At 44.1% G+C, this 13582-nt stretch overlaps 1 protein-coding gene across 2 annotated transcripts in view; it reads left to right on the top strand.

Moving 5' to 3' along the window:
* The first annotated feature begins 512 nt into the window (after positions 1–512).
* The window catches only part of LOC115576333 (SH3 and cysteine-rich domain-containing protein 2-like), a 28429-nt gene continuing 15359 nt past the window's right edge, over positions 513–13582 (top strand). Inside the window, exons 1-3 of one of the 2 annotated variants that reach the window (XM_030408887.1) lie at positions 513–1191; positions 10723–11071; positions 12812–12906. In XM_030408887.1, the coding sequence (XP_030264747.1) occupies positions 1105–1191; positions 10723–11071; positions 12812–12906 (531 nt within the window). In that variant the 5' untranslated portion in view covers positions 513–1104. The remainder of the gene's footprint in view (positions 1192–10722; positions 11072–12811; positions 12907–13582) is intronic. The other variant, XM_030408886.1, reaches the window with a different exon arrangement.

A 13582-nucleotide genomic window follows, 5' to 3' on the forward strand; every position in this document is an offset into this window, starting at 1 on the left:
TTCTGCCACAGCAGAAAATGACTCTTCCAGCAGCTTCATCAAATAGGTTCCTCCGTACTCCACTGAGATTTTTCATTACTCCTCTGACATCTATTCATAATAATGACATTTTACTTTATGTTGTTTTTATGTGATATTGCATTTTCCCTGATGTATTTGGTGGCTGTACAGTGATTTAAACCTCTTAAACCTTCTACATATATTTTATATAAAGTGGTCTACTTGTATCTGTGGAAGCCTACATGTAATTTTTAATAAATGCCAGATATTATCATCACATGGCTCCTCGGAACTTGCAGCATTAATGTAGATCAGCGGAATTAAACAGGTGCGCTGGGCAGCTTCAGGGAACATCCTGCTTTTATTGTGTGCTCTCATCCCCTCAAAGAGAGAATCAGCCCTCTGTTTGTAAAATTGCGAGCTGTTCTATATTTGGGTTCAAAATGAACTCCCGCCCACGACCGTGCATCCTGAGTTGGTCTAAATGGATCCTGGCAGAGTTGTAAAAATTGCCCCAATCATGCGCCTCGGACGCACGGGGAGGCGTGCCTCAGCTTGCGCTTAAATTCAAGTCTGTGCCGTGGCGAGATGCACAGTTCGCCTTGGATTTACACCAGCGCCTTCCAGAGCACGCGGTTTATTTGGATCTTAGCATCATAAGCTGATATTTTCATATCGATGTTTTACTGATTTCATCTATTTTTTCATTCTATTTAATTTTTTCTGGCTGCTGTCGGGCGGAATTGTGCCATATTGGAGCTGTCCGTGCGCATCAAGGGGCGATACGCGAGGCTCAACCTCCCTCTGAATGCTTTGTCCTTGCATGACATGAGCGAGACAGAAACATCTGGTGTGTGTGTGTGTGTGTGTGTGTGTGTGTGTTCAGATACCGTTCAGTCATAAGCTTGCAACTGGTGTGTGCTTTGGAGAGCCAATGGCCATAAGGCGTCCACCTCGCAGCGCGCACAGATCCCTTTGATGTGGATGTGCCACACTTTGTCGAGCTTCTGTATGGCTAAAGCCGGAGATCTCCTAACGACTGGACACATTTTGAGGAGTTAAAACTTTTTTTTCCCCCTTCTTCTTTCCACATCACCTATATCAATGATGACCGAGAACAACGAGATGGAGAGCGAGTCGGAGCTCCAGCGCTCTCCAAGCACCATGTCCATCCAACCGATGTCATCCAAGGCAAGTACCAACAGTTTTGAGCTTTCAAGTCAGCACGCTCGTCTCTGTCTGAGCTCTCCTGCACTGAACAGTCGAATCTCCTTGAAGAGGAGAAATAAGACACTCAGTCATAAACGAGAGGAGAGATTCTTCAGTGTTTTTCACCTGCAGTTTAGTATCTTTTGCGGTATTTTTCCACCAGCCTATGTAATACTGATGACGACACTTTACAGTTGCAGTTGTATTCATCATGACTGCGTCACTAGGTGTAACCTCACACGTAGGGTCTGATGTCACTCTGTCTCCCCTCCCTCCCTCTCTCTTTTTTTGCCTCTCCAAACCTACTTCCTCCACACACACACACAAACAAACACACACACACACAGGAAGGAGGATTTATGTTTGGTATTCATTCATGACGTGCATTTAAATGAGAAGGATTTACATTTACAAGAATTGTTGCAGTGACTGCTTATCAGAAAAGCGCGTGTCAGACTGACAGTCCTACTTTTTCTGCCGCGCTCACACTTTATATTACAGCCACGTTTTTTCCATAGGAGCATTTTGTGCCTGATGTGTAGAACTAGTTTCGGTTACCGTACAGTGTATCCATGGCTGAGCCTGAAATGCCCTTACAATGTGTACTTATGATTCATTTTAATTTGCTGACATGACGGTATAAACAAAGTCCTCGGGGGCTGGCCTCCAAGTGCCGGAGCCGTGAAAGCTTTCTCTGTGTCTGCTGTTTTAATGGAAGGCTTTTAAGACCCCTTGATTCATTAGGCCCAAACACTTGATACAACTTTCCCTCAGAACGAGTCTTTGTCTCCACCCCATGCCTCCTCTCGCCACCCACACACACACATGCAGTAGCGTGGACATGTTTGCAGCAAAGTGACACTCCTGCGCAAAACAGTCAAACACATCACCGGCCGAGTGGCTCCACGCTTGGTTTAAATGTTTGATTTCCTCTGTGAGAAGCAACAGTCGGCATTGTTGCGAGACATTTTATCACCACTCTCTGTCCACCGCGGTTAGCTCCAGTTCCCCACTCCTCACCAGCTGCTACTGGAGATACTGGCCGTTATCTAGTGCCAAGCGGGACTGATTGGTATTCATATGATTCATCAGCTGCGGCTTCACCACATCAGAAACATTTATACCACAAACTAATTGCGCTGACCATTGAATCACCAGCCTGGTTCCTCATCTCTCCTCTGCTCTCCCGATCGATTGAGGCTGCGCTGGGTGGATTCCAGCGCCCCGTGTGGGAATAGATTTCACTTTAACCTTCAGCCCTCGCGCGCTAATAGGTGTTTGCAATTCAAATGAAAGGTTAATTGTTTCAACTTTTGAACTTCCTTTCAGTGCTCAGGATTCAATAGCTCTGTGCCACTGGAGGGTCAGTTTGATCTTGCAACACATAGGAGTCTATTATGGAATCTTGTAGGAGAATATTGAAGTTAATGTCAGTCGCCAGAAAAAGGCCCTGACCCACACAGAAGCTCGTCGCTACATGCAGGCACGGCTGCTTCAGAAACGCCTTTGAAAAGCAGGTTGTGGCCAAAGAAGCATGTATTTAAACTTCGGAAAACTTGAACAACGCGTCACACAGCAGGCTTGCCGCGGTGGTTGGTGTTAATAGTTTTACAGAGTGTTCGGCATACTCTTATCACATTACTTGCCCTCACTCGCCCCCACCGTGGTTTTGCTTTTTTAATCAATACCTAGTCAGATGACGGATGGTACAATTACAAACTCATCTGCTCTGTGCGGCAGCAGAGACGCAGCACACCAGTAGCAGGAGTAACACTTCACTTACATGACAAGAGTAGGGAGAGTTCACCGAAAAGATGTTGGCAAAGGGTTTGTTGTCATAAATGAGGTAAAGGGAGTCGGTTACCTCACTGAGAAGTTGGAGGTGTGCAGCCTTTCGCCTGCAGCTCTTCATCTAACAACTCCTTCTTGTTACATTCCCCACAAGCTTATTAGTTTATTGGAAAAGTTCAGAAATCCGCAGCAACCCTTGAAAGCAGCTCAAGAGAGGAGCACACGCCAGGCACACCTAACCATAGCAAAGATGGTTTTGCTGGTAATGCGTTTCTAGTGACGCAGCTCTGTGTGATCAGCCCGCTAATGTTGGCACTGCACTATCTGAAAAACAAAGGACACGTGAAATTTTACATACATGATATATTAACATTTCTGCAATATGTGTCATATCTTGTTCGGATGACATGGTTAGGCTGGGAGAGATGTCTTTCAAGCAAGAGAGCACTGTTCAAAGATGGCATTTCAATATTTGTAGTTGTGACCCCACTGGATACTTTTGTAATTTTCCTTCGTGTTTGTGACGATAGAACCAAGCTGTTTTTGCCCCCTCAGCCTAACCAGACGGTAACCACAGTTGTCAATACATACAGTTGAAAACTGAACATAGATAAGTGTGCAGAAATATGAAGTACATTTACTAAATGTATTCTGGTGATTGGGTTGAGATTGAAAATCCTTCCCCCCGTAACTATTTTATACACGTAATCCAGACCATTCTTAAAATTAAAAAGAAATCAGCCACAGGGTGTAATTTTTGAAGGAATCTAATCAGACACGTAGCCATGAGTCCATGGTGTTTTTAATTAGATAAGGATGACGGGGAGAGAGGGAGGGACTCGCTCTGATAACACATGCTCCCTGGAATCCACCGGCAGTAAGTTTCCTGTAGAGATGAATATCGGGAATTGGGAGCAGAGGAAAACAGTTCCAGGGGATTAGGAGGAGAGGAAGCATGGACTTTGTCCCTGACTCCGATGTATTTTGGTCTATTGCCAAGGGTGGTAGAAATGTGAGCGATGGAACAGATGAGATGCCTGAGCAGCAATCACCAGCCGGTAGTGTCGCTCTTTGTTGAGAACTTGTTGAACTGTCAAGGCTGGTGACACATTTGTCTGATAGAAGTGCAGGTAAACCTTTTTTTTGCTCCAAGGTGAGTACATGAAACAATCCAATCACGGAGATATAACGACTTGGAATTATAACCTTCACCATATGGGTGATTGGCCCATTCGTCAGCTTGCCTACAGTGTGACAATTCACCCACGTGTCACCTTTGGATTCTTCACCCAATCTTCCTTCGTCGACGGGAGCACTCAAGCACACACACAGCCCATTGAGTGATAAGAGGTGACTGTCATTGCCTACAGTGTGAAAATGAGAATTTGTTGCAGCTCCAAAGCTGAATGAGGACAAGTAGTAATACACTTTACAGTTTGTGGCCAAGTGCAGCTGTTTTATTTCACTCCAGTGCCTTGTGCTAACACTTTAAAACAGCATGTTGTGTGATGGAGACTTAATTCAGAAATGTGACTGTGAAATGGTTTTAGCAGTTTTTAAATAGTGTTGGTGTTTTCTTCATTTGTCATTTTTATTAAATATCCACGACTACACTGTGTGAGCAGACATGAAGGAGATAGAGAGAGGTCCCCGAATGGAAATAAAGTGCGAATCTGCAATTATATGCTGTGAGAGTGCGGCAATAATTCAATATCATCATTTATACTCAGTGAATCATATTGTGCTGATATTATGATATTCTGTTATAGTTTTACAAAAGTCTACTGTGCAATTGTATAATTTTTCTATCAGTATTGTTTATATATATATAAACAATACTGATAAAGAATTAATTATGTTTGAACAGCAACAAATACAAGTACAAAGACATGCTAGCTGCTCTGTGAGGCTGTGCAGCTATGCTATGCTGCTATAAGCTAAATGCTAATGCAAAGAAAAAGTGAAAAGGTTGACTGGCTGATGATGCACAACAAATTGCAAGGGGATTGCCATTGAGATTCTTCCTCTTGGGGTCCAAGAATGCATCTGGAAAATTCCATGGAAATCCATCAAAATATTTTTTCAGTACACCAGTGGTTGACCAAATCTTCATGTTTTGGCTTAAAATACCTGTTTTGGTCAGTGGTTTTCTGAAACGTTAAATAAAGACCTTTATCCTCGAGACTGCGCTATTGCTACAGTCACTAACCAAAGCAGACCCCTCATGAAAGTCTCTCTTAAGCTATTTAAAGATGAAGCGCAGGAAAAGCTGAACAGAGTAGCAGATATGCTACAAGGCATCCGGCTGCACTTTAAGGAAAGAAAGTGTGTTCAGCGCTTAATACTGGATCAGGAAGACTTATCATTTATTCATATAAGAGGTTTGGTTTCATAATGAACATGTTTACACCAGACAGCACTAATTGCCGTCACCTGCATTCCCCCAAGCTTGGTGAATACTGAAGTGCTGCTGATGATCTACAGGTTACACATGGCTGATGTGTCGACGCTGTCATTTCTGAACTACAAAGCTCAACGCCGAGTTCTCTTTGAATCCACCCCCACGTCTAAGTTCACCACACGTCTTATTAGCAATCACTTCACTCTCTATGACCGGGATTTGAGTGACGTGAGCGAGGGAGTAAGTCGAGGAGGGAGGCCGAAGTGGGCCAAGGTCTTCATTAATTAATGTAACACCTCCACTGCTGTGATGTTTATTGATGTGACACCAGGGGGAGAGGTGTGAGCCGTAGAAATGGTGGACACTGGAAGACTAGAAGTATATGCATTTGTGTATCGCTGGCGAGAGGAGGCCAAGTGTCCAATTTGTTTTTCTAACAGCCATTGTGTCGTGCTTGGGGGGGGTTTTGTGTGTGAACAGTGATTGGGTGAGTGAAAATAGCTGGATGATGAGTTGCCAGGGCAGAGCGGCATGGGGCCGATGGCAGAATGTGGGCGCCAAACTGCACTTTGGTTGTGATCCACGCTGCTATTTCACAGAGTTTCTCCTCCATTAAACAATCACAGAGAGAGAGTGGGGAGAAGAAGTGTGTATGAGCGCATGAATGACTATGCGTTCTGTGTGTGTGTGTGTGCGTACATTCACATGCGATAAGGCAAGAGTGATGGCAGCAGCCTGTGATTATGTATCTCTTATCTCACACTCAAAGCGGGAATCTGCCGGGCTGCCGGGCATAATAACTTTGGCCAAGAGGGGAAATGGTTGGAGATGAAACCGGGTGAATATGCTCCTTGTTAGGATAACCAAAGCTGTTTGCACGCTTTGCCCAGAGATTTTATGAAACGTGTTATTTTTACTTACTTACTGAATTCTTATCCTCCTCTAATAAAATCTTCTGGTTTTCCCTTTACCTCTGTTTAATTACAGCTGTTCTATCCCCTTATTTCAATTCTACATTACCAAAATAATTGAAGCCACACAGTGTTCCCTAAATATATCATGCACCTGAGGATGATCATTTCCTGTGTAACCGCATGTGACGCCGATGACCTAGAATCAGCAAAAACTGTGTCTTTTACAGCACGGTTATCCTTCTTAAGTCGGAAATATCCTCCCTTGGAACAAGGTCGGACACTGTGACGTGCACCCTGGCAGAAAAACCCAATTGTGCACACTTTTTTATAGACTGACTACGCTTAAAAGCAGGGTACCAAGCCTGGGAGAATTGTAACATGAAAATTACCGGCTTAAGAAAGTGAAATATTGTACTTAAAGGTCACATACATTCATACTACTATACGATACTGTGATAAAAACCATGGAGTGGAGGCAGGTATCTGTAGCAGTGGTTGTTTGTTCCACAATCTCTGCTATGACTTTTCTTCTTCTCCTCTGATGCTGACAATGATGAGATGTTTGGCACACTTCAGTGGGAATAGGAGGAAACCGGAGAAAATAATATGCACGACTCTCTCTTGCTGTAACACCCGTGCACACCTGGCCACGCTCTACATAAAGCGATGTGACTGATTGTTGGTTTTTGAAAGACACACCAGACCTTTTCACGTGTTTCCAGACTGGTAAAGCTTCAGTCAGCATATATTTTGACCTTTTACAGCCTTCACAGCTAAAGTTACAGGGTTGTTTTCTAGTGGGTGATCCACTTAAATAGTCCACAGTAAATCATATTAGAGCCACCAGCTTTATTTATGGTCACTTTCCCAGCAGGACTGAGCCTTTGTTGTTCAGGCTTTGTGACCTCTAGACAGATTGTAGCATCCAATATACGTTGGACCATTAAATTCTGATGGAGGGAAGAAGAGCCACATATTGGGTAAAAATAAAGGCTTTAAAGTTGAATTATGTCTGCTCAAGCCCTGCTGTCCCTCTATGGAGCATTGATTTTGGGACATTTATGTTTCCTACATGTGTATGACTTGGGGGTTGGTATATGGATCGAAGATGTGAGAATTATGGGCTTTTACAGGTCCGCAGAGACGGCTCGATGAAAATCTGGAGCGGTGATTGCTGCTGCTTGAAGAATATTGACTGCGCAGGTGTAAATCTGGGCACCGTTATGCATTTTGCATTGCACTTTGAGTCATTTGTGAATTTTATGAATAATTTGTTGAGAGAGTGCGGCAGCAAACCCAAATGTTTCTTTCAGGAGAAGGGTTTTTTTCTGCAGGTGAAAAGCTTTTTGGAGTACTTTGCAGGAATAAATGAAAGTAGACTAAAACTGTTTCATCTTCATTTGATGGGCACTGTCATGACAATGCAGGGGATCGATAATACATGCAGATCATACAACGCAACCTGCAGCAAAGCTCATCCTGACAATTCATTTGAGAAATTCACACACGTGAATGGAGACTGCGTTCCCAAATCGAACGTGGTACCACACTGGCTCGGATTCAGAAGTGTGACGCTCTCCGCTAATGTTCAAATAGAAGCAAATGGGAGTGCTTTTTAGGCTCACACACTGACAGACGATTAGATTAGCTGTAATTGAGACGTGTGCTTGAGCTGGAGCTATTGTGCCAGCACTCATCTGCTCTGATTGAGATAGCTCGGCGGCAGACTGTGACGCTGTGCACACAAAGCACGTGTCAAAGCATTGTACCGTTCCCATAAATGCTCTCCACCATTATTCATTTAGGCTTTGAAGTTCAATGGCTGTCATAAAACTGTAGATGTTCATATTTAAGGTGAAGCACGGCAATTCACACGTCAATGATTGAAGACGTTAAGGAGTGTGAAAAAAGTTTTAGGTCAGCGTCATTTTCGGCTAAAGACTTGTCTGAATAATGGTGGTGTGGTGTTGGAGAGAAGTGAGGTAGCCTGCTCCGTCTCTGCTTGAGGCTTGCAGCTCGAGACTTCATTACCTGCTTCTAGCAAAGCACACACTGAGACAGAACTGTCGACTTCATTGTCGGTTATTTAAGAAACAGGTTTTGACAAGTAAGAAGAGTGCACGGAATAAAAAAAAGTTCATACTGTGTTGAATACTTTGTGTGTCCATCGTTAGTCTGACAGCGTTGTAGAAGTGCAACCCTAAATCTGTGGAGGCTGCGAATATAAGTGACCTCCAGAACAGCTACAGATGGACCTGATGAGATTATTTTATCAGCTGCTTTTTGCCAAAGTCAACAACTTTTTCTTGTGGATAGAAGGGCTGGGCATTGTCTACTGAACTGAGGTTGTTACTACAGTGTTTGTTTCTGAATTTGAGGTAGTGTGTTACATCAGGAGCAACAGTTGTTCATTAGTTTATACATACATATGTCAGCCATACATCCACGTTTGAAAGGCTCTTAGACTCCGTCTTAGTTCAGTCTCAGACGCTTGAAACAAAGTAAGCCAGCTGGCTATACTGAGGAAACTAAGCTAAGAAAATGCTAATAACAGCAGAGAAGAAAAACTGCTGTCAACAATGTAACCAGGTGTCTTGAGTAGGTTTTAATGAGTAAATATTTAACTAGACGCAGAAACATAACTCTAAAAACTGTCACACCCTAATTTTTGTGCTGTTTGTTGGGGCCTGTTAAATTAAGATGTTGCGACGGGGCTCAGTAGTCGATGAGTGTCAGCCATTAACGATGGAGGACTGCATCGGCCACCGGTGCCTTTGTGTCCATGGCAAAGACGTTATAATCGAGGACAGATATTTAGGAACAAAGTGCTCCACAAAGGTACAACAAAATACAATTGACACACGCCTCATATCACAAATATTTGTTTAACAGAGCTATACTGGAAGGTGTAAAGGATCTCTGGGCCCAGGACAGAAAAACAGACACATCCACACAACACACAACACACTCTACAACCTCATCCAGTCCACTTATCCAAAGCATCTGGAGACAGCAATGGAGACATACTGCACACTCCCTACAGGCAACAGCACCTTGACTATATTTCCTCACCTTGTTCGTATCATTTATACAGTTTCAACTTATAAACCCTTTATTAGGTACAATGAACAGACCAAACACTGTTCTGTGCACTGTAAGCTACAATAATAATCTAATTTATCGGTCTGCATTACTTTGTCTTCATCAGAGTAATCTGATGAAATGAGATTCATAATAGAGATTAACAGGAAGCATATGGACTCCGCAGAACCTGCTCTCAGTTACACACAAAGACTTTTTTGTTGCTCGTTCTCTCACTCCATGGGTCTCACAAAGACGCACACACAAACTCAAACAAACTGTTTTCATATCTTATTCCCCGACGCGCGGAGCTGTAAACAGCATGTCCCTGTAAAGTGATTATGTTTGGCGCTGAGCAGAGGGAGCGCAGACAGGCAGACAGACAGAGCGAGTGCACACAGTGTGTCTGTGGCCTACTGATTTTCTGTCTGCATGTCTGTATCGGTTGATCCATTCTTCCCCTGCGACACGGCCACGCCCTCACACTGCTCTCCCCCTGCCACTGCATGTCAGGGTAACAAATGGCCGCCTATCCCCCCGGGAAACTGGCATCATCATCTGTACACAGAGCCGGAGGGAAATGTCAGGAAACATGCATTTATCTAGCCAATCAATGGTAGATGGCTGCAGAGAGCAGAGCTTAGATGCGTGACAGCCGCTGATGTTCACGTTTTGTAGCCTGTCTGGCTTTAAAAATGCAGCAGCCATCAATTCTTTAAGGCCCTTTTGGTGGATACAGCTTTCAAGATACAAGCACGCCTGGTTATGTCTATAAACATGAGAGAGGCGTTCAATTTGATATTGTTTCATATTGTAGGCGTGTGAGTTTGGCCCTGAGGAGGCATCCATCAGTCTCCTGAAGATAGGCTGTTGATAAATGATCATGCTGTGTAAACTGTTTCGGTCGAAACAAGCCCGCCTGCCACCACGACAAACAGCAGTCTTTAATGTATGGCCGTGGGTGTTTTTCAAAGATAAAACGCTCATCTTGTTTCACCATGGGCCAAACACACAAGTTGCCCTGTTAAGTGAGACTGTGTGCAGGATGTGCTTGGTCCCACTGAAGGGTACATACGGATAGCTTTGCTATTAATGTGCTCTTTCCTTATGAGGTGATATTGCATTTCATGAGTCACCCTCGCTCCCCATGGTGTACGGATCGGAGTGGAGTGTTGTGTTTATGGATGCCGGGATATTGCCTTAGTTGTCCTGAGGGCGTGCTGGACATTTGTTATTGCTCGCAAATGTGCCGCAGCGTTCTGCTTATCTTGTGTTTATACTGAGTGTAACCTCTTTCTCCTCGCCTCTGTCAATGTGTGTCTGCAGCTCCAGAGACTAAAGCGCTCGCTGTCATTCAAGACCATCATGCGCAGCAAAAGCGTGGAGAACTTCTTCCAGAGGTCCTACAGCGACGCCCGCCTGCCCCCGGATTTCATCACTGACCCGCCGCCTCCCTCTCCGCCACTGATGCCTGGCTCTCCTCTTGTCGGCGAACGTTCGCCGTCCATTTCGCCGTCCCTGAGCCCCAACCCCTCCATCGCCTCCCACTCCCCCTCTCTCAGCCTTTCTCCATCGCTGCCCACCAAGCCTCCCCGACCTCAGATTAACCACTGTTTCCAGGACCACGTCTTTCGCAAGCCCACCAACTGCCAGCACTGCAAACACATGATAGTGGGTAAGGTGTTCAATCTACTACCTGTTTTATCTTTCCTTTTTTTCAGCTACACTTTTCTGGCCTCCTTCTCTTTGTTTATGTGGCCTTCAATCTGGTGCAGACTGGAGAACATTTAATGGAGAGAACATCGTCTGTTGTGCTCGAGGAGACGTATTATCCTCATTTTAAGGTTCTTAATTTAATTTCGGGATACTACTAGAACAGGTTTACAGGCTTTAGTGCTCAAAAAACACATCAGTTCTCTCATATTGTCCAGCGCTGCAGAGCTGTATTCCCCCTCTGTATGAAACGCTCTGTTGTTGCTCCTGTCTCTTTAAGCCCCCGCCCCTCCTGAATACCCAGTCTGCTCTGATTGGTCAGCTCACACACGCCTGACCAAGCACAACTCACAACAACAGAGCAGCTGTGCTCTATCATTTCTTACTAAATCAATACCACTCGCGTACTTGCCAGTTAAATACAAGGCTACAGCCAGTAGGTGGTTAGATTAGCTTCGCTCTAACACTGCTCTTGAACAGATTACACACACTAGGTCAAAACATTTAAGATAGTAGGGTTAAGAAGTGCTGGTTAGCAGATCAACTTTTGGCTAGCTTTCTCCTCCTGTTTTTTTTAGCATTTTTGATAGGCAAAGCTAACCAACTACTGATTGTAGACCTAATTTTTTGAGTGGTTTCAAATCATGTAATCTAACTCAAAATGTCCTCCTTTGAAGACGTAGTAGCAGGAACATTATAGAGCCACTTGCTTCAAAGAAAAAGACTTTGAGACAGATGAGGAAACCATCGTAAAACACCTGACTTCAGTCAAAGCAGCTCTCAGCGTTCATAGCTGTGAGAAAACCATTGGATTATTAACAGGGATTGATGCGGTTCAGATGTGTGAGTGCTTTTATCCCTAATTTGCTGCTTGCATGAACTGCTAGCCACTGCTAGTACTTCTGCTAAATCTACTTCCTGTCACCGTGATTGATTACAGACCCCAACCTGCTCCTCTGCGTTTGCATCTGTGCTGGTTTTCTGCATGCAGTGTGGGTTTATTTATGTGATGTATCACCTCGTTGTATCTGCACTCCTCTGCAGTCCCCAGACACAGTCCAGCTTCTGTCTCCTTATTAAGCTGATTGAGCAGAATTCATTTTGTCTTCAAAGTAAAAGCAGCGGGGGGGTTTTGTACCAAGCCATCCAATTATTTTGATTGTTGTTTCTGCTCCTGAGCAGAGCTGTCCATGTGGTCATCTACAACAAATCTATTAATCTTTGGTTTGTAAGATAAAAAGAGACCCTTAATTATATTTTTAAAAAAAAGAAAAAAAAAACCAGAATATTCTGTAACCTCACAAACAAGCAGAAAACATCTCAGTACGAAGAGTTTACTTATCACGAAATCATTTGAAAAGAAGGATGAAAAAACAAGACGGCTCAATGCCAAGTCGATTATAGCTAAAATATCTCCAGCTGGTTTCCGATCTCTGAGGTTATCTTGGAAGAGGAGATGTTGATTATGAAGCTGTTATTGTCGGCACTGTGAGAAGCACCAGCTTGACAAACCCGGGACAGCTCTTGATTACCCGCTCTAAGTGAGCGGAGAGAAAACCAGCTCATATGATCTGAAGGCCACTTTGGTTCACTGGCTCTTTTCTGCCTGTTGCGGAGCTGCGTCCTGCTGAGTTTCTTTCTGTGGCTGCCTCCATGTCTGTGTCATCTGCCCTCATTCTCTCATCTCCGTCCCTCCCCGCAGGAAACTCCAAACAGGCTCTGCGGTGTAAAACGTGCAAGATGGCTGCTCACCTGTGGTGCACCTCAGAACTGTCGCAGCAGCCGTGCCATGGGAAGGTACGAATACACGCTCATGTATATCATTGGTAGCTTTCCTGACTTAATGTTTGGTTACCCTTCTGTCTTTTTGTTTGTTAAATTTGAAACCATCTTTCCTGTTAGAGAGGATTTTATCTTTGACTGTCCAGCCAGGGAGGGTTTTAACTACCCAGTTCGTCCACTGTTAATTGGAAACTTAGGCTGACAGTTTCTGGTGAAGTATATCTACCGTTGAGCGCCCAGTTGCAGGAATATATTCAGTTTATGCCCTAAATTTGACTTATACATAGAAGAAATGTACTGAAAGGAATCGTCCGACACCAAGCAGACAGTTAGCTTAGTTTAGCACAAAGACTGAAAACAGGAGGAAACCGCTGGTCTGACACTGTTTAAGGTAACAAAATATGCATAACAGCTCAAAAACTGGAGTAAAAAGACACAAATATGCCACTTTAGGGGTCGTAAATCCAGGCGTAAAGCAGTTAATTCCTGGTGTCCTTGCTTCCAATTGCTCCCCAAGCCCCCAGGATGTGTGCCGGGCTTTCAAGTCTGTTTGACATCGTGGCAAACCGCGCAGTTACGTCATGAAAGAAGCTACTGCGAAACGGCCGATTATTTTGTTGAGCGTCACAACCTCTGCGAAATGACTCATTCCATTAGGAGAATTGGATCCATTCAGTCCAATAACATTTAG

The sequence above is a fragment of the Sparus aurata genome, chromosome 23, assembly GCF_900880675.1.
Source record: "Sparus aurata chromosome 23, fSpaAur1.1, whole genome shotgun sequence".
Classification (NCBI taxonomy): domain Eukaryota; kingdom Metazoa; phylum Chordata; class Actinopteri; order Spariformes; family Sparidae; genus Sparus; species Sparus aurata.